This window comes from Carcharodon carcharias, chromosome 2, assembly GCF_017639515.1.
Source record: "Carcharodon carcharias isolate sCarCar2 chromosome 2, sCarCar2.pri, whole genome shotgun sequence".
Lineage (NCBI taxonomy): Eukaryota > Metazoa > Chordata > Chondrichthyes > Lamniformes > Lamnidae > Carcharodon > Carcharodon carcharias.
In genome coordinates, this window is record NC_054468.1 from 54,060,065 (window position 1) to 54,080,329 (window position 20,265).

Sequence of the window (20,265 nt, forward strand, 5' to 3'; positions counted from 1 at the left end):
AACATAAAATGCCCCATGGTTTGTCACATATCAGCATCAGAAGGATGCTGTCCTAGAAAAGGAGACAGAGCAAGACCAGCCAAAAGGTTCATCCAGAATATGGGTTTTGAGAAAGTTTTTCTTAAAATGAAAGAAAGAGAAATGATTATGGAGTGAATTCCTGAGAATAGGTTCCAAATGGGTGAAGCCTTGTCACCAATGATGGGAAAAGGCAGACACTGGGAAGGTAAATTTAACTTAACCCGCCCATGTAAGAAACTGACAGGATCAGATCAGAAATGTAAAAAAGAGGAAACAACATTTAAAGTAATTGGTATTGCATACATAAATGCATGCAAAGCTTGTTAATTCTCTCAACTTCCACAACTTCAAAGGAAGAACCTGCCTTTTATTGTACGTGATCACATCCTCTGGATGTCCCAAATCATGTCATACCTAACAAGTTAATTTTAGTAGGCAGCCATAGTTGTTATGAAGAATATCTTAATATATGCAACCCATACCATAACAAAAGGTGCATTCTGTTCCCCAGTGCAATGTGCAAGGTTAAAATAACTCCTCTTACCACAATCTATGAAAGGCAAAAATATATCCAGTCAGAGATATCCTAATCGTAACACTAATGTTTAGCTACACTGCAAGCCATTATTTTTCTTATCCCCATCATTATGGAGCTGATCAAAAAGCCACAATTAGTTTAATAAAGTATTATTTCTTCAAGCAGTTTAACACTTATATTTTTTAACTTGTAGGATTTTAATAAGGAATTTAATACATGCATCTGGAAAGTACTCTAAATCACATCATCGTAACAAAGTTTAAGGCATTCCTAACAAATCTGCAATTTTAATGTCATAGATGCCACTGTTTAAATAGCAGAGATAGGAACCACATGGAAACAAATTAAGTGTTTGTATAAACATATTGCTGACAATTTCTGAGCCAGTCAACAAAATTTAGCAATTTTTGTATTCACATTAATTTTGTTTGTGGGAGGTTGCACGTTTCCACTTTTAAGATAAAATCAAGCTCTATCATACATTAATGAGACTATAAAGTGAAATTAAACAGCTAAAGAAAGAACATTCAAAAATAAACTATTTCCAAAGCTAGTAGTTTTTAATTAAATGTTTTTTCAGATGAATTATGTAAAGTTAAAAACTCAAAAAAGATGGCTGACTAGTAGCATACCTAATCAAGTGTCACCGTAGGAAATAACTTATATTTATCAGACATTGCTCTAAGTAATAGGGCTCTAAATTCAATACAATAAAATGGGAAAGGCCAAATTTACTCTATAGTACTAGTGACCCTATTAAGAGGTAAACCTAATTAAGCTTTGGGGAACAAAAAAGACAAGGCCCAATAAAATGCAGAGAGCTTTCTGCAGCAAAGATTGCATTCTAAGAGCTAGTCTTCTGTCCATGATTAAACATATGAACATTAAAATATATATGTTTAATTATAAACTCCATTTATACTTAAAAATAAATTCTGCCAATAGTACAGTACTGAGAGACTTATGCTGTTCCATTGGTGTATTCAAACAGCAGGAATTGCACCAGCTGCCCTAGTCAACATTCCTCCTTTAACAGTCATCACCAGAAGCAGATTAACTGGTCTTTTATTTTGTTGTTGTTCATTGAATCTTGCTAAGCACAAAATGGCAGCCACATTTCCAATTTTTGGCTGAAATTTTCAGTTGTACTAATAGTAAAACTGACAGCATTTGTCATCATTACGGTTTAAAACTGATACCAACTTCTGATGACTCATTTTCTGTCAACATATTTAAATAAGCCCAGAAGTTGCTGTCAAGAGATACCCAGTTCCTCTAGAGGGTGTGCTATAGCAGCCTTCACAGATGCAATCAACACCGAAGCTGTGATTTGACATTAATTTCGGTTTTTTATGCATTAATCTTGGTGTAAAAACCAATGAAAATGTTGAGCCTTGTTGAATGAGTTGTTAACTGTTTTAACAGCACACTAAGTCACAACTACTGCTAAACAAACTTTCTGGCCTTGAAAAACTAATTTATTAAGTGTGGAGTCTCATTCTCTACATTCCATGATAAAGATTCCATTGATTTTTAAACTAATAAAAATTTGTTTTCTTATGGTATTTCAGCTTCTACCTTTATCTCATGTTTATGTCTCAGATTATTTTGCTTCCTGTAAAATTAAAATGTGAATTATAAATCCTGTTTGTTATTTACTGGTTTTATGTGTGATCAGCTGTTCAGCCTGTTTGATAACTTCTGTATTCCTGGACACTGCAGATTCTCTACCGAAGGAACCAGGTTGTAACTGATGTTGGAAAGGAGAAATTGATGCTACTGAGCCCATTAAATCTTTGCAGGCAGTTTTCTCCAAGGTCAGCACTGAGCAACATTGTATCAACACTATCTCCAAAATTCAGGCCATTGTAGTAGTCCAGATAGAATTCATTCCTTGCAAAATGTTCAACATGAACACAGAATTTTCTGACAGCTGCTCCCTTTGCCCCTATTTTTGCTATTTTGCTACTATCTTGCTTTTACTAGATGTTCAGTGGTCAAGACAAATGCAATTATGTAGCAACCTCTATTAACCTCCAATTGCAGCTAACTATGGAAGAGACCAAATCTAACAAAATGCACTGGCCAAGGCCTCAATAGAAGGCCAAGACTTTTGCCTAAATTGCCTTTGGCTTTGAAGTGACAAACAATAATGATGATGACGTGAATGTTCAGATTAGATCTGCATGTCAGAATTAAGCGCCAAGTACTTCAAACTAGTAGCAAACTGGACATTTAAAACATTCAAATGTCAAAAGGCACAACTATGAACTTTGGCAAAACAATAATTTTACAAAGGAAAGGAAAATTGGGCCAATCTGCAACCAACTGTTTTATACTTCACCAAAGTTGAAAGTTTTGTTCAAAGCATTTACATAACTGATCATTCAAAAAAGGGCAAGATATCTTTTTTTGCGAATACAAAGACATCTGTATTTTGGTGCTTTGCTTAAAATAAGTTGACAAAAAATGAGACACTAAAGTTGTCAATACTAAATTACTCAAAACTAATTTAACTATGTGAAAAACCTAAGGAAAAATAGCAAGGGCTTTCGAATAAAAAACAAACAGGCAAAGCAACTATTATTTCATATAGGGCAGAATTTTCAGCACTCTGCAGTGAGGAATCTTTTCCTGGCCTGCAGGTTTCAGGTAGCCTTTCCTTAGCCTGGGTACGGGATCTGATCTGTCCACTGGAGGCAGCTCCTCTGAGGAGGGAGAGCTAGAAGGGGGAGGTGGCCAGGAGTGCACATTCAGCCTCCAGGGGAGCCACCTTTAGGAGTACAGGCGCAGGCACAAGGAACGCAGGGCCAAGAGGTAGTCCAAGGCGGAAGGGGCTGCAGAAGACGCCACTATCCTGCTGCCAGGGTATACAAGCAGCAAAGCAGTTAGGTCAATATGTCTGAGGTGCAGTGCCAAAGGAGGCTCCAATTCTCAAGGGAGACAGTCAATTATATCTCTCAGATGATTGGGCCTGAGATCTCCCCTAACTATATGGGCGGACACCCCGTGCCAGTGGCTCTGAAGGTCACAGCAGCCCTCAACTTCTGCGCCTCTGGCTCCTTCCAGGGCTTGGTGGGTGATCTTTGCAGTGTTGCCCAATCAGCTGTCCACACTTGTGTCAAGCAGGTCATAGATGCTCTGTTCAGGCGTGCATTGACCTTTAGCCACTTCCATTTGGACCAGGCAGGCCAGACACAGCAAGCCAGAGGCTTCGCAGCCATTGCTGGCTTCGCCCAAGTCCAGGGTGCAATAGACTGCACACATGTGGCCATCAAGGCGCCAGCAGGTGAGCCCGGTGCCTTCGTCAACAGGAAAGGCTTCCTCTCCATGAACGTGCAGATAGTGTGTGACCATAGGATGCAGATTCTACAAGTCTGTGGAAAGTACCCAGGCAGCTCCCACGACGCCTACATCCTCAGACACTCCCAGGTGCCAGGGCTCTTCAGTGGCTTGGCCTGATGGATAGCTGCTGGGTGACAAGGGCTATCCCCTCAGAAGGTGGCTCATGATGCCTCTCTGCCATCCAAGAACAGAAGCTGAGCAGTGGTACAATGGGAGCCATGCCTCCACAAGCCTGTGGTGGATAGAGCCATCGGTCTTCTCAAGATGCGCTTCCGATGCCTGGACCATTCAGGGGGTGCACTTCAGTACCCCCCAGATCATGTCTCGGTGATAGTAGTTGCATGCTGCGCTCTCCACAATCTTGCATCGGAAAGGGGGGACACAGTGGACGATGAAGACGTCGACGCAGTGTCTACAGCTGCACAAGATGAGTCCAGCAGTGATTCCGAGGATGAGCTTGCACAGGGAAATGCTGAGGGGGTAGACACTGACCCGGGACTACTCCAGAGAGGCAGAGACACCCAGGATGCTTTAATCCAACGAAGCCTCAGCTAGCACAACACTAATGGATCACCAGTACAAGCATGGGCTGCGGCCTTGATACTCGACTCCTAAATGCAAAATCTGCCAGGTCAGCAGCACTAACTAAGGGCCTTGTACATAAAGCTGAATGTCCAACAAAATCAATCATTACACTTTTCTTAAACATACATATGCAGAAGAAACAAGGCACCCTCAGCCATAGTCACACATCTGGCATTTAATATGTGAAACAAAAGTTATCACAAATAGAAAACAAAAGTATAAACAATCAAAAAGAAATCATAAGGACCTAATCTTGGGCTAACACGAAAGCACCAGTGAAAAACCTGTGGTATGCCTAAGGTGCCTTATTCTTTCATTTACGGCTGCTATGTCTTGGTGCTGCCTCATCACGGAGTGGCATCTGAGACAGCCTGCTGACACTGCTGTCCTGTTGCCAGGATGACCACCCATGAAGCCTGTGCTGGCCCCACCTGGGAGGGAGCTGCCTGTTCTGCAGCTGGCATATCCCGAGTCATCACTACAGTCGTCAGATACAGTCACTGGGAGAGGAGCGGAGGAGCTGCCGCCCTCATCTGGAGCGCCCTGAGGAACCCACAGATATGACAGGCAGCTGCTGTGCCGACATGACGTCACTTCAGACCTCCCTGCTCACTGTGGATGGATGTGCAACAAGCTGGAAAGCTTGATGCCCACACTATTTCCCACACTGGCAGGGACCAGCTGAGGTCATTGCCAATGTGAGGGCTTGCTGGTCAGAGCGCATCCCCAGGAAGCCCTGGCGGGTCTCCAGGAGTAGGCTCTTCACGAGAGTCACCACTCTCTTCAAGGAGGGTGCCTGGCGCTTGGACATGTGGCTCACTGCTTCGGTGAGCGACTGTGTGGACTCCTCCACCACAGACACCATGCCAAGCATAGCCTCATGTATCACCCCTAGATGCTCCCACACACCTGGTCGCATTTCCTGTACCTGCTGCATCGCAGACAACTCCAGAGGCACATCATCAGGCACCGACTGAGCATGTGCCTGATCCCCTACAGTCCTCAGGCTGCATGGGCACTCTGTCTCTGCCAGCTCCTCCAGCGAGTGTGAGGTGTCATCACCACTGTGCCCCAGGACACTAGCTGTTGTTCTAATTTCCACCGAGGTGCTAGTTTCTGCGCTGGTGCCTGCCTCGCAGAAATAGTGTGATGCTGGTGAGACTTCAGGACCCTCAGGTGTGAGAGGGGTCATCTGCTACTTCTCCTCCCAGCCGTGCTCTGATGATGCTGAAAGTAAGAACAAAGACAGTGGATCAGTTAGCATTCAGACAATGACAAAGTTCATCCCAGTCCCCCGGCTCATTATTCATTCAACCTTCCATAACCAATGGCCTAGCGATGTTGCAACAATAACTAATTGAAACAATCATCAGTGCTATGGCCTTTGGGAGGACAATGCGGACCTCACTGTTGGCCTTAAATACCTGGCCGTGGCACCCCAGCCTCAACGACACCAGTAGACCTGGGTGCATGGCACCTCTCCAGTTCAAGGGCCTCCTGCTCAAAGCGGCTTAATATGGAGAGCTGTGCCTGGCCGCCTCCGGTCCTCATATGCTCAGCCACATTATGAGTATTCTTCTCCTGAAAAAGAGAGAAGAGCATTGATTAGGGCAAATTGCACATGGACTCTGTTCACGCATGGCCCACCCCCAACCAGAGTGGGACATATCAGGCCTCCAGTGCCTCCTCACCCCGCTGCTGCTGATCACTCAGACAAAGATGCTAGGCCTGCTCCCCACCGCCCCCTTGGACACATGCTGCCCACATTACATTAGGAACCACACGGTATTTCCTTCCATAGCAAGGAACATAACAAGCACGTGCAGCGTCGAGGGCAGCAGATGATTCGTTGCCATGCCACCTTGAGGCTCCCCTTCTACCATCTCATCACTGACTAGGACATGTCCTGGAGTTCTGAGTCTGCGCCTAGGTGCAGCTCCTCCAGGTTGCCCCCAAACCAGTCATGTGGATCTAAGATCAACACATGCTGCGGGGGAAAACTCATCTCCTCATGACCCACTCAGGCTGACCTCAGCATGGGCACTATCTGCTTGCCCACCCAGCAAAGGAAAAATACCATCATTGATTCAATGCACTCACAACACTAAGATTTGGAGGGGGGGGGGGGGGGGGGGGGGGGGGGGGGGCACGCAGAGGGTAAGGCTACCTGCTGGGTTAAATACCCAATACCAATATGGTACTCACCCTGCTAGAGCACAACAAATCATTGAAGCGCTTGCAGATCCAGGTGCGCCAAACCACGTCATGGGAGCTCACCACTTCCATCGCCTCCTCCCAGGCACGTTTCGTCATGTATGAGGGCCTCCTCCTCCCATCCCAGGGGACCAACACCTCCAGCTGTGCTGCCACCTCCTCAAGGAGGGCAGCAAGGCAGTCATCAGAAAAACGAGGGGCATTGGCCCCCCCACTGGCATACCCTGCACCCTGGCCTGCTCCACTGGCCTACCCTGCAGCCTGGCCTGGGCACCCAAACCTCTCTGCTGCGGGTGGCGATCAGGTCCAATCCCGTCTGCGCCCGCTCCCGCTCCCGCTCCACACACACACACCTCCCCCCCCCCCCCCAACACACAGAAAATCCTGGCCATAATGTTGATCCTCTCCAGGCTTACTATTGAAAGAAACTGACCGACATCGAACAAACTTCCTGCATGTGGAACGAGTGTTTGGGATATGAATTTTGGGTGGGGTATCCTTGCCCAATCTCCCTGGAAGTGTGCCAGCGTCCAATACGTTCAGCTGAAAGAAGTCCATTGAATAAGCTAATGCCTAATACCTAAGGCCTAATGCCTGTTTTGGGCCTCATGTTGACAATTTTAGTTTCTCATATTTTGTCAGCATGTTTTAGGACCTTATTCCCAAATTCAGCAAAATCTGAGCCTAAATGTGAAGTAGCAGTAGCAGCAGCATTCCCAGTGTGCTGCTGATAGTCCAAGTTCATCCCAACCCTCCCCCACTCTTGTTCAAACGCCCATTCCTCTGGACTTACCCTGGCAGCTGAACAGGAGAATTTTGCAAAGGTTACATGGGAGGTTTTTAAAATAATTGTTCAGCTTTCATGCTTCAGTAGCACTTTGGAAGACCATCAATTAGACAGGAATAGAGTTTTACTCTTTGATTTCTCTCTCAACTTACATCACTGCATGTCTTACCAAGATTTTGATTCTACCTAGTCAGATTCATGATCACTCAACTGTTATTCATTCCCAGAAGTCAGCAAAGAAGAACACAGAAATTCAATGATAAAGATTTTCAACTCCTACTCAAGATGATTGAAGACATGAGGGACAAACCCTTGGGTGTGCATTTACCAAGCCTGCCAGGATTGTCATGTGCTATAAGGAGCTGCCAACCATCTCCCATGATTCAGGCCCTTAGGTGGCAATTAGTTGGAACATCACAACAGGTAAGAGAAAGGCAGTTATAATTACTCAGGAAAACAGCATTAGGAATGATTGGTTTTTTTGCACTTGGATTTTATTGCATTAAGTTAGACTGCGCACTGTGTTGTGCACTGTTATTCATGAAGATTATGTTATATAGGAAATGGAGCAATTATATACTGAGACCACAATTACTGACATCCATAATGATGGACTGACGTGCTGTCATGCGATAGGATGGATATTGATTTGATGGAATATCTCTATTCTCAAGCGGGGAAGAGGTTGGCCTGTGTTGCTCAATGGACAAATTCACAAAGACTTGAGAACAGCTGCCCTTTAAAGCCTCTTACATTGTTCAGTGGGTATTCCTTGGTGGATGGCAAGTTCTGAAAGGAACAGCACACAATCACAATTCTGGAGAACATACATGACACATACTGCATATGACTTGTTCAAAGTGCTTTCAGGACCTCAATGGTCCTCTTAGTCACCAGCCTTGAAACCATCCGCACCTTATTGTACAGCTCCACTGATTCTGTTTGGAGTAGTCATATTGAGGTATCAGTTATGGCAGAAAATGTTGCCCAGTAGCCATCCATTAAATATTTTTTTCCTCAACATCGTCAGGAAGGATGAATGCTGGAAGATGAGCCTGGATCTTTCAAGTGGTCTTACAAACTATCAGTTCATTCATAGGGTGGAATCCCTTCCTGTTTGTAAGTGATGCATTATGGTCCTATGGGTTCCTTTGCTATAACATCAGTACAATCAATGGCATTCTGGACCTTGGAGGAAATCGATCAATCCCGTAGAACCAAATAGTTCTTTGCCCCTGCTGCACCTCTGTGATGCTAAAGCTGATGAAGTGGGTGGGTCAGTTATAAAGGGTGTCAGTAATTTGCATAAGAACGCTCATTATTTTATTCTGCACTTGTTTGTTCTCCTCAGCCACCCAAAGCTGCCTGAAAGGAGCCTGAACTGTGCAACTTAAAAGCAGTGGCCACCTTCATTCTTAAGGAGAACAGGTGGTGACCATAAATATCACAAAATCATAAGGCACAGAAGGCAGCCATTTCATCCATCATGACTGTACCGGATCTCTGAAAGAACTACCAATTGGTCCCACTATCTTGTCCCATAGCCATGTCAACTTCCCTCCAAGTGTTTACCCAATTACCTTTTGAAAGTTACTATTAAATCTGCATTCACCACACTTTTAAGCAATGCAGCGCTGATCATAAAATTTCAGAGTAAAAAAACGATTCCCATATCCCCACAAACTTCACGGTGAGTTGAAACTTTTGCATTTACAGCATTTCCTCTTTGTGAGCAAAATGAATCTGCTGTGCCCACTGAAGATATTTATGACCAAAAATATTTTTAAAAATGCTGGCCTTTTTTCCCTAGTTAAGATTTTGATTATTAAATATCAATTAAATATCATGCAAAGCTGGATCAGAGATGTCTTGCTGCATCTTTTGATGTGTGAATTATTCTGTTGCAGTGCTCATCAGAGATATTCTCATAGCACCTGTGCTGCCTTTAGTCCTTCAGGGAGTTAATATCTGGTGGGCTGTATTCTACTGGCATAGTGCCCAACTCTCCATTTCTCCAACCTGTACTACTTTAACTCCTCCATAATAATAACGCCCTGGGGGCAGGGTTGTGTTTTCAAAGGCACACTAGCAGAATTTATACCTGAATTTCTTTACTTAAAAAATGCGATTCCAGGCCCATGAATGCACTGAAAAAATTAAGGAAATTCTTCCCTACATGTATTAAATAAGTTGGGTATAAGGGAGGCTGTTCTCTCCGTGGTTCAGTAATTGCAACATGTAGCATAGTACTGAAGAATACAGATTAGGCAGAGCCCAGGCTCAATGCCAAGTTAACTGAGCTCATAAGGAAAGCGGTATGGTTGCCACTATTAGTTCCAGTGACACTTCACTGTTTCAGATTGGTGGAGGCAATACAAACTCAGCCAGTGTGCTAACTGCAGGTTCCTAATTAAGCACCAGGTGAGATGAGATCAGGGTTGGTTGTAATGTTTTTTGTCTTTTTACAGCTTATTGATAATCAATGCGCTGACTCAAACAGGAAGAACAGCCTTTAGATGAGGTGATGTCACATACTTTGTTTGTTTTTCAAGGCAAAGATGACCATGTTCATCAACTGGACTGTTTGGTAGGGTCCTGTTGAGTATGTAGGTGACTGCTAAGACCAATCTGCGCCCGGAAGGTTATGTTGCAAATAGGATATGAAACAAGAGTCAATCAAGTTTTGGATGAGTCATTAGCTCAAGATTTCCTCTCCACCTCCTATATTGCACTTGCTTTTGAAGGACAATACATCATTTTTAATTTGGTTGCACCAGTGGCATCAATCCTGGGCGACCATCTCCCAGGACTCGGGGTCAATATCAAAACTCCAAAGCAAAGCTTTCAGAGTATCCTTATAGCACTTCCTTTGAAAGCCATGACAGCGCACCCCAGACTCGAGCCCTCCATAGAAGATTTGCTTTGGTAAGCAAGTGTCAGGCATCCTGGCTATGTGACTGACCCAACTCACTTATGCCCATCTCAATATATGGTATGGATGCTTGGCATGCCAGCTTAGGTGAGTACCACAGCATCTGGTATTGTGTACTGCCATCTGATCTTCAGAAGCTTCTGAAAGGCAGATCAAGCAAAAGTGATGGAGCTTCTTGGCATGAAGCTGGTACACAGTCCAAGTCCCTCAATGTACAGCAAAGTGGGCAGGACTATTATTCTTTCGACTTTTAATTTAGTAGGCAGACTTACTTCTTGTTCCCAGGCTGATGTTCAAAATTTATTGAAGACTACACTTGCTTTGGCAATTCTTGCATATCGAGATAAGTGAACTTATCCACTGCTGACAGGTTCTGGTCATGGACTGAAACCTTAGGCTCAAGATATGGCTTTTCTAGAGCAGGATGGTACATTACAATTAGCATGAAGAAAACTGAGTAAAGCTGAAGTCGTTGCATGCTTTGGAGCACAAGTCAATGCTACATTGCATGTACAACTCTGGCAGCTAACACATAATAATTGGCAAACAGGAAATTGCAAAGTATGACCTTGAAGACCTTGGTCTTTGCCTAGAGTCATCTCAGATTGAGCAGCTTCCCATCCACACAATATCCATTTTGATGCCAGGATCATCATCGTGGAAAGCATTGGAGAACATGGCAGGGAAAAACATGAAGAGGTTTGGCGCTAGCATACAGCTTTGCTTAACTCCATTAGTGACTGGGAACAGGTCAGAAGGCTCACCATCATTCAGGACATGCACGAACATGCCCTCCTGGAACTATAAAACCATTGTGATGAATTTCTCAGAGCAATTGAATGTGTCCATTATCTTACAAAGGCCCTCACGGCTGACCTTGGTAAGGTCAACAAACATGGTGTAGAGGTCTATGTTCTGATCTTGACTTTTCTCCTGGAACTGCATAACTGCAAACACCATGTCAGTGCTTCCTTCACCTTTCCTGAAACTGCACTGACTCTGGCAGTAGACCCTGGTCAAGATGCTGCACTAAGCTCTTTAGAAGGATTTGGAAGATTTTGCCAGCAATGGAGAGGAGTGAGATTCCGCTATAATTATCGCAAGATCAATGAGTTCCTTTCCACTTGTACAATTAGACAATGGAGGCATCTTTGTTTTCTTGAGGGATAATTCCTTGCTCTTACATTGGCCAAAAGAGCTGAGCGTGCTTCTTGAACAGGCATCAATTGGCTCATCACCCATTCTCAGTGATGGGTCAACACTGCTCACAGAAAAAGCCCAAATTTTAGAAAGGTGGGCACAGCACTTTAACCACATCGCTAATCAGCCTTCATTCATCAATGAAGAAGTAATTAACAGGCTGCCAAAGGTTGCCATCAACTGTCCTCTTGATGACCCTGTTAGAAATGAAGAACACAATCTAATTCCTGTCAAGCAGCAAAGCTCCAGGAGCTGATGCTATTCCAAGGCTGGAGGTCAATGCCTAGTGTATTATACTAGAAAGGTAGAGGAAGGACAAGAGGAGAACACTGACCCAAACAAAAATGGAATAGAAGTTACCAGTTTCTAACTATCTAGAATGTTAAGATTTTCTTTTTCCCTGTTTGCAATCAGAAAATTGCAAACTAACTCAGGTACACCTTGAAGTATTGGTATATTATAGATGATTGTGAAAACAACTGAAAAGACTTTTACTAATGGTGAAGTTGAATACTATTGTTTAATGGTTTGTTAATTGCTCTGGTACCTATTTAGCACTGTCAGATATTCTGAAAAAAATGAATTTCAATTCCATCTACTGTGTAATCAATAGTGGTGACCAGGTACAATGACTGAGTGACAAGCAATGAAATCATAAGTGGATCATAACATCAGCTGTTCAAGTTAAGTAATTATCACTTATAGCGGGAAAGACCAGGATTCTTATCACATCAACATTTTCTGAGTTGTGTTCAACTGAGTAGTGTTCAATATTATTTCTTTACAATCAGAATCCTTTTAATACCGTGGAAGGTGTGTAAACTTACTGACCGAATAGTATAGTTCATTCTAACATTCATATAAAAAATACAAAGTTTCAAAATTATAGGAGCTGTGCATACCAAAATCCATTAGCACTTATGCTGTGCCTCTTCCTAAATAAAAGGCAAGTTGAATTATGCCACAATAGCAACTCATTCACCTGCATTCAAGGTGGTGTCCCCAGGGTTCTTGTAATAAACTGGTGGAATGAGCAACAGCACAGAATTGCACAGAACTCTTGAATCCTTTGTTACATTTGGGCTGACACACTTTCGTTGACATAAAACAGAAAGTGCTGAAAATGCTCAGCAGATCTGGCAACATCTGCAGAGGGAAACAGAGTTACTGCTTCAAGTCAAACGCGGCTCCTCTTCGGAACAGTTTTTTCACCCCATTTCAAGTTTCCATTCCAGTTCAGGTCCATGACCTTTAGTTAGAAATGTTAATTGTTTCTCTCTCCATAGCTGCTGCCTGACCTGCTGATTTTTCTTACATTTTCTGCTTCAACTCCAGATTTCTAGCATCTGCAGTATTTTGCTTTTGTATTTCCATCCCCGTTTTCTCTATTTCGTATTGAGAAATTAACCTCAATGTGTCAAAGCCAATAGCCTCCCCACAGGTGAAGCTGGGTCTATACCTTCAATAGCTTCTTACATTACAACAATGACTACATTTTAAAGTGCTTCATTAGCCATAAAGTGCTTTGCTATGTCTGATGGTCATGAAAGGTGCTTAGAAATACAGGTCTTTCTTTTTCTCTTTTTAGTTACCCAGTTGGCCTTACCGGAGGATTGCATCTAACATCTGAGCGCACAATGGTCTATGAGAACAGATGCTGCAAAAAAGAGAATGCAGAGGCCTACTTATGACAAAAACAATATATTAATAGAGATCCAGCTGAGGGCTCTATCAAGTCTCAGATCAATTCCCATAGCCTCAGATGATATGCACAGATTAGATCTCATAGTATCACACCTTACAGCAGATCAGCTCTTTCACAAATCCTTTGGCTGGCTCTGAAAAGAACCGAGCGCCAGTTTATACATCAGTTCTGAGAAAATCTGATTTGCTTCTTGTTGTATCACCCAAAGTCACACTTTTCAAGCACGCAACTACAACGTTAAGTGAGGAATTGCTGTACTAAAGCTTGACATGGGTTATGCTTAAGGTTTGAAATTTAGAATATATTTGGGTGTAAATTCTGCCAGTGTGACTTTTAATATGCTATCCCAAGTTTCCTTGTGCTTTTTGAGTATTTTCATTCAACCAAATTCTAAATCTACGACTGTCCATAAACTATGACATTATATAACATAAAATAAGCTATCTTTATTTCATAAACTCCATTTACTCCTTTCTTCAATGTTATATGAAAATTATCTCAAAGTATTTGACTGGGGTACCAAAACCGATAATGACTATAACCAATGCGCATTTGCTCTTTATTCATATGCTAAAGATAATTGTAAATGCCCTTCACATTTTCTCACTTCTTATTGAGGCATATTTTAGCTACAAATAGACTTATTGAAGCAATTTCACTGTATATCACAATTTCATCAGGTAGTTTAATTGAAGAATGATACTTGCTATACAAGCTCAAATGTTAAAAAAAACTCCATAATACACAGAAATACACTTATATTGTGATGACCTTTGACCCAGATGCAGTACAGTAAGGAAAATTTATCGTTTCTTTAATATATCTAGGGAATCTGTAGTTGTTATTGAGAATGTTTTAAAGTACTTTTAAGCGTTTGCATCAATTGTAAAGGGAGCAATAGTAATTTCCTTGGGATAAGAAGAAATACTGTTCCAAGTGACCTGGCAGCCCTTGATCTGGAAGTAGTACCAACATAAAGGAAGTAAAAATTCAGATGCTGTGTAGCCAGGGACACAGAAGCTACAATAGGGGCAGAACAGAGAAGGCACATTTACAAGGAGTTCCCATGTAATATCAGGGAAGGGAAAGAAAGCTGAAGACAGAGTTAGAGCAGAGATTGTGAATTGGATAATTCCACTGCTTTCTTCAGTTTTACCAGAGCCTACCAGACTGTTTAACGACAGGTGTACCGTTTGAGTGAAAGCTGCCTCCGGGGAACTCAAAAGGAGTGGGGCTACTGTTGCCTGTGACTGGAGGACGAAATCCATTGAGTGAGAGATTGATGTACTGGAGACTGAGTTGGAAAGACAGCAAGATTGCACTAAGTGCCACATTTGTACAAGGAGTGACGCAAATGCGTGTAATCTTGAGATAGTCTTTGTTGTATCAGCTATTTCATGACTAATTTATAGTTCGTACTGACCATAATTTGCCTGGTAATTCATGTTTAATTTATGTTGATTCTGATTCATGTTACAAAAGTGGAATCTTGTTAGGGATCATTTGATAAATTTGGTTATTTTAGTTTATGGTTCTCCCACAGGGATTGTGACCAAATTGGGTCTCAAGTCCAGGATATGAACCCAGGGACTGAAATGATCCACTGAAACTTTCCAACATTTAAACAAACAAGATTTCACATTTGCTTTTGCTATAATTTATTGGGAAATCAACAAGGGTACCTTGAGGATCAGGGATTTGTTGAGAGAGACTATCTGACTCTCAGACTTTAAACGGTTGCTAAAAGACAATTTTCAGGCTGTTTCAGAGATGGTACAGACAGAGGTCATTCCTTTAAAGCCTTGCAACTTTAATTGTAAATTTTTAACAATCAGTATTAAAGTAGAATGAGATGATATATTGGATTAAGATCATCTGTAACTTTGTCTGCAATATTTAATCCATACCATCTGCTTAGTAAAAAAAGTAGCATTTTTACTTTTAGGAGAGCCACAGTAATATCACTCTTAAAAAAATCTTTCACTGAATATATTTTTGGGATTTATCAGGAAAAACCCAAAGGGAAAAAAAATCATTGTCCTTAAAAAAAAAGTTAGTATTGCTAACATATGTTCCAGCTGCCATGCTGTACAATTTTTCACCCATACATTTGTGTTCAATATTGCATTCAAGCATTCCTCCAAGCTCTCTTTCCCTTTTATGTGCAACTTGCAAAATCAATTAAATCTACATGGAGCAACATCTGGGTATGTTTTTCAGCATTTCATTCACTGTCCTGGGTAGATATAACTGATAGATAAATCTCTCCCACCTCCAGACCAAAATTCTCTTTGTTAATACTATTATGGCCAGCACTTATCTGCATTTGTTTTTGTACTCTTTCGGAGCTTGAAAGTGTGTGTGTGCGTACTCAAAAGGTATTCAGGCTGCAGCAGCTGGTGGGATGGTGTCTAAAATTGCTTTAAGAGTAGAAATACAGGTTCCAGTAGAGCAGCAGGCTAGAGACAGGGCACACAGGTTTTCTGATGTGGGGTTGCAGGCCTTAGTCCAGGAGGTGGAAAGGAGGCAAGAGGTCATATTTTTCCAGGGAGCCTGGAGGTCTTCCAGGCATACACTGAAAAGAATGGGTGCAGGTAGACACAGAGATCAACTCGAGGAATCTGGCCCGGAGGAGGTGGCTGAAGTGTTACAAAAAGTTCACAGGTGGGTTCATCTTGAAATGTCATCTCCTACCTATCGCACTACCAACCTCTCGCACTGTTTAATGCACCACAGCCCCATCACTCACCCATCAATAATCTCTAGCAATCAGAACTCATGACTAACATTCTGAAACTTCACCTCACCCTCACACATTTAGTAATGATGCAAGCCCCTCTACAACATCTCTCAGATTCCACATACTTAGATCTTTTCAAACTCATCCTACTATCTGGCATGAAGTGCAAGCTGTAGGTGCTGAAACCATGATCTTTTGCCATCCTCCCAACCTCACTTCCCTCATCCTCTGTATTTATGCTTTTAAATACCCAGCTGCAACCTGGCAGGTGCATCTTCACAATGCAGGGCACAAATAAGACCACACACCTGATACAGGAGAACTGGCATTTGATTTGACACTGCCAGCCACCAGCTCAAATATTGGCACTATATATACTTTGGATGGTAATTTAGAGGCAGGATCTCCTCCTAGTGAGTCACTGGGCATGAGTTGGTTGCAGACAAGCTGGGGGAAAGGATAGCAAATATGCCAGCTCCCTGGAGGACAATGTCACACAAGTTCTGCTACAGAGGATACAATTCAGGACTTTCATGCAGTAATGTAGAGGAGAAAGCAGATTGACATGCACAACTGAGATGACTGGTACACTAGCAGGCCTGCCAGACAAGAATATGAAGGAGTCCAGCTCCAAATTGTCAGAGCTGTTAGGCCCCACTTACACACTTTCAGGAGGCCACTGGGAATGTCAGCCTGCAACCATATGTCAGATCCCAATGAGGTTGAGAAAGCAGGATGACAGGCCTGGTCCTGCACTTCACATGCCAGTTATTTTATTAGAATAGGGATAGTGGAGAAAGACTCTGCCTGAACAGCCAAACAAATATGAAGCCTTTAAATTTTCTTCAATAATCTTCAGGCTTTTAAAATCTAAACATGTTGTCACTTGCTTACTAGTTTATTTAGCTTGCCTTCCCTTTTAGTCTGTGAAATTTTGTTCATATTGTGTGCTATAGACCACAGCCCTTCCTATAGTTCATTTAAAAAATGTTATAGTCCAGTGAAGTCATGGGATATGGACTGGCGTACACCAGTGTTTAAAAATGATCAAAACCACTTACTGAAATATTTTAAATGAAAAGCAAAAAACTTGGAGATGCCAGGTTTTGTTTTAAAATAGAGGCCTCTATATTAGTGTAAAAGTTATTTTTTCCAAAAAAAAAATGGCAGTGACAGACTGACAAATGTAAAATGGAGCACCACAATTTTCTTTAACCTCTTCATAGAGCAAATTTTATTAGACTTTAAATAAAGATCCTTAGCATCAATAGAAATGACCAGTGAATGGTTCAAGCAGTGTGAATAAAAATAAGATAAAGTTTGCTGTTTGAATGAATCAATTTAACATGAAAGTAATAGGAACCTTAATTGTAAATTTCCGGACTAGATTCCTACAACAGAAAGCTGCAGTTCGGCTGGTAAGGCTTGCTACTTTACTACTCCTTTGCGCCACTCTTACTTTATCCACTCTTCAAGCTCCTGTTAGTTCAAAGTCATCAGGATAATTTGAATTATGCAATTCTATCCCAACAACTCAGTTTGAATTGATGGATAGTTCAAATTATATTGCCAAAAATGACTTTGAATTGCTAGAAGTAGACTTAGATTTTTACATGCTCCAGGTTTGCAGTGAAATATAGCATGAACAACTATGGACTTGAACCTTGTTTTCTATCAAAGAGTAAAAGTGATGAATTTCTTTGAGTCTACATTAAAATCCTTTTGCTGCATGGTATCTAACTATGTTTTGTATGAGGTTGGTTCGTTTATATGTTGATAGCACTGTTTTCATTGTCAAATATTTCAGAGCAAACTATGACATATTGTAATAAGTAAACACAATCCACACTTGGCAGGAGTATTCAAAGTCCAAGGAAATTCAGGGCCACTCTGCCACTTTGTTGCCATAACTTCATTAGAAGTATGGCAGAAACCCTTTTAAACATGTAAACAGGGTTAAAAGTCATGATAGTGTAGCAGCAGAAAATCCAATAGTTTCCTTAATACTAGACTTCTTGACAAGTCACTACCAATATTCACTGAAATAGTATTTGAGGTCCTTTAGTATTAAGAAAAAATTGAATTGGAGAAGTTAAATTGTGTTGTTGGTGGTAAAACAAACTACTGTTGATGAAGATTTCATCACTATGGATTAGTTTGCCACAGTAGCATTTAGAATACTTTAGTAGTCTGTTTTCGCTTATTTAGCCATTTTAAAACACACCTCCAATAACTTTTGACAGGATAGAATATCTTATAGAAAACATAACCATTTGAAATCTTCGAGTCTCCAAATAATAACATATATAAATAGCAAACAAAATACATGAAACGGTCTAGTGTAAATATAACTTTTCTTATTGTCCAGGTAGCAAAATGAAAGGCAAATAATGATAAAAGTTAGGTTCTTCTTATTTGTGCTGTCTTTTAAGCAAGTTTTAAATCCATGCTTTTTGATGTGTGCACTAATGTCATAAATTACATGACATTTGCTGACCTTTGCCTCAAAGTATCAGTGGTGGTCTCTGGATGAGAAGTACAACCTCTTCTGCTCCAAGCTTTATACATACCTCCTTTTCTACATATTTTCTTGCCCGGTTTTCTGGCACATTCCTTCGATATTCTTTTTACTGAAAAATGAATAAAAGACTAAAAAATAACATGAGCTCCGTCACAGACAGTAGGAGCATGCAACACCACCAACTGACTTAAAATTGTCCTTTCTACAAAGACAGGCTTCCAACTCATTGTGTCTGCACACACAATGGGCAAATTATGCGCCTTTTCTTAAGTCAGTGAGAGGGGGAATCGAGAACCAATATCCACCTTAATGGTCGTGCCATGGGTTGGGAAAAATGAGTGGGGACAGAATACATATCTGATGCATCGAGAAAGCTTCATGCATTTGCACACAGATATATGCACACGCGCGCGCACACACACACACACACGCACACACACACACACACACACACAAACCACAGCATGCAAACATTATGTCATGCTTCCTGAACAAAGAAATATACAATAAGTAAAGATTAAAATTAAATTTCCCTGTTCCTTATGGCTTACACTCACCATCTTCAGTAGGCACGTATATGTTTAGAAAGAGGCAATCTTCATTCTGTTCTTGGACATAAGAGGCAATTACTTCCAAGTTGGCAGTAAACCACACTGGAAGCATAACATCTGGCAACATACCATGTATATTCTGGGGGCAGACTGGTGCAAAATGGGTGGCATTTCTTATTTCTGACCACGAAGAAGGGGGTTCAGGGGGTTGGAAACGGCGATCTCCCGTTGGTGAAGCAGCATATGGTACGCCAAGATATTGGATCACCGGACCCAAGATTTCATTACTCAGTTCTTTTTTAATCCCCCTCAGTCTGCCATAATTGGTGTTCACAACTGGATAGGTATCATCTAGTTTCTGGCAGAATACCAGGTTGCCCTTTAATGTAAATCCAAGAATCCAAAGAAGGAAAGTTACATCAAATCCCTTTCGCATTGGATGCACCATCACCATCCTCAATACGCAGTTAAGCCATGGCAGCCTCTCCTGGTGAAGTGACATGGTCCACAACGTGTCTCAAATATAGAAACAGAAATCCTGCTTGGTATCTGGAAGAAATCTCAGCGAGCTACAAGAAGTTGTTTACACAGAGCCCTAAGGCAAATCTCAGAAACTTTTGATATCAGCAATATTTCCCTATGGATTTCATAATTGATGATAGATGCTATTTTTCAGTCAACATCCTAAAATTTCTTTTTTGTGCCAACATGAAGAAATTGATTGACCACGGTGGATTTCCTTTGATAAATCAACTATAGGTATCAGGATATTTGTGGCCTGTAAAATAGAAATAATAAATTGTAAATATCAAAATAATTTCCAAAGCTATTAATATTTTATATTATGAAGTTTTATATGTATTCCTTTAAATGCAAAAAGATTCTACTTTTTTTTAAGATGATCTTGTCCTGTTGATTTTATATTTTTAGTCAAATTACTGTTTGTAATATCAGCAGACATATGACAGCTGTCTGTCCACTATTTTAAAACAGATACCAGATGTTACAAAATTACCTGTATTAGCAGTCAGATGATTATCATATTTCAAGCTCATTCACCCATTAATATCAACAAGAGTTGTTCCCTACTTTTGCTTCTTAGCAAGCAAACTCATTTGACTAGACT

At 41.4% G+C, this 20,265-nt stretch overlaps 1 protein-coding gene across 1 annotated transcript in view; it reads right to left on the reverse strand.

The window, feature by feature from the left end:
- nlgn1 (neuroligin 1) overlaps positions 1-19,296 on the reverse strand; it is a 627,338-nt gene extending 608,042 nt beyond the window's left edge. The window contains exon 1 of the mRNA XM_041174033.1: positions 19,146-19,296. Coding sequence (XP_041029967.1) covers positions 19,146-19,266 — 121 coding nt within the window. The 5' untranslated portion in view covers positions 19,267-19,296. The remainder of the gene's footprint in view (positions 1-19,145) is intronic.
- Between the last annotated feature and the right edge of the window lie 969 nt (positions 19,297-20,265).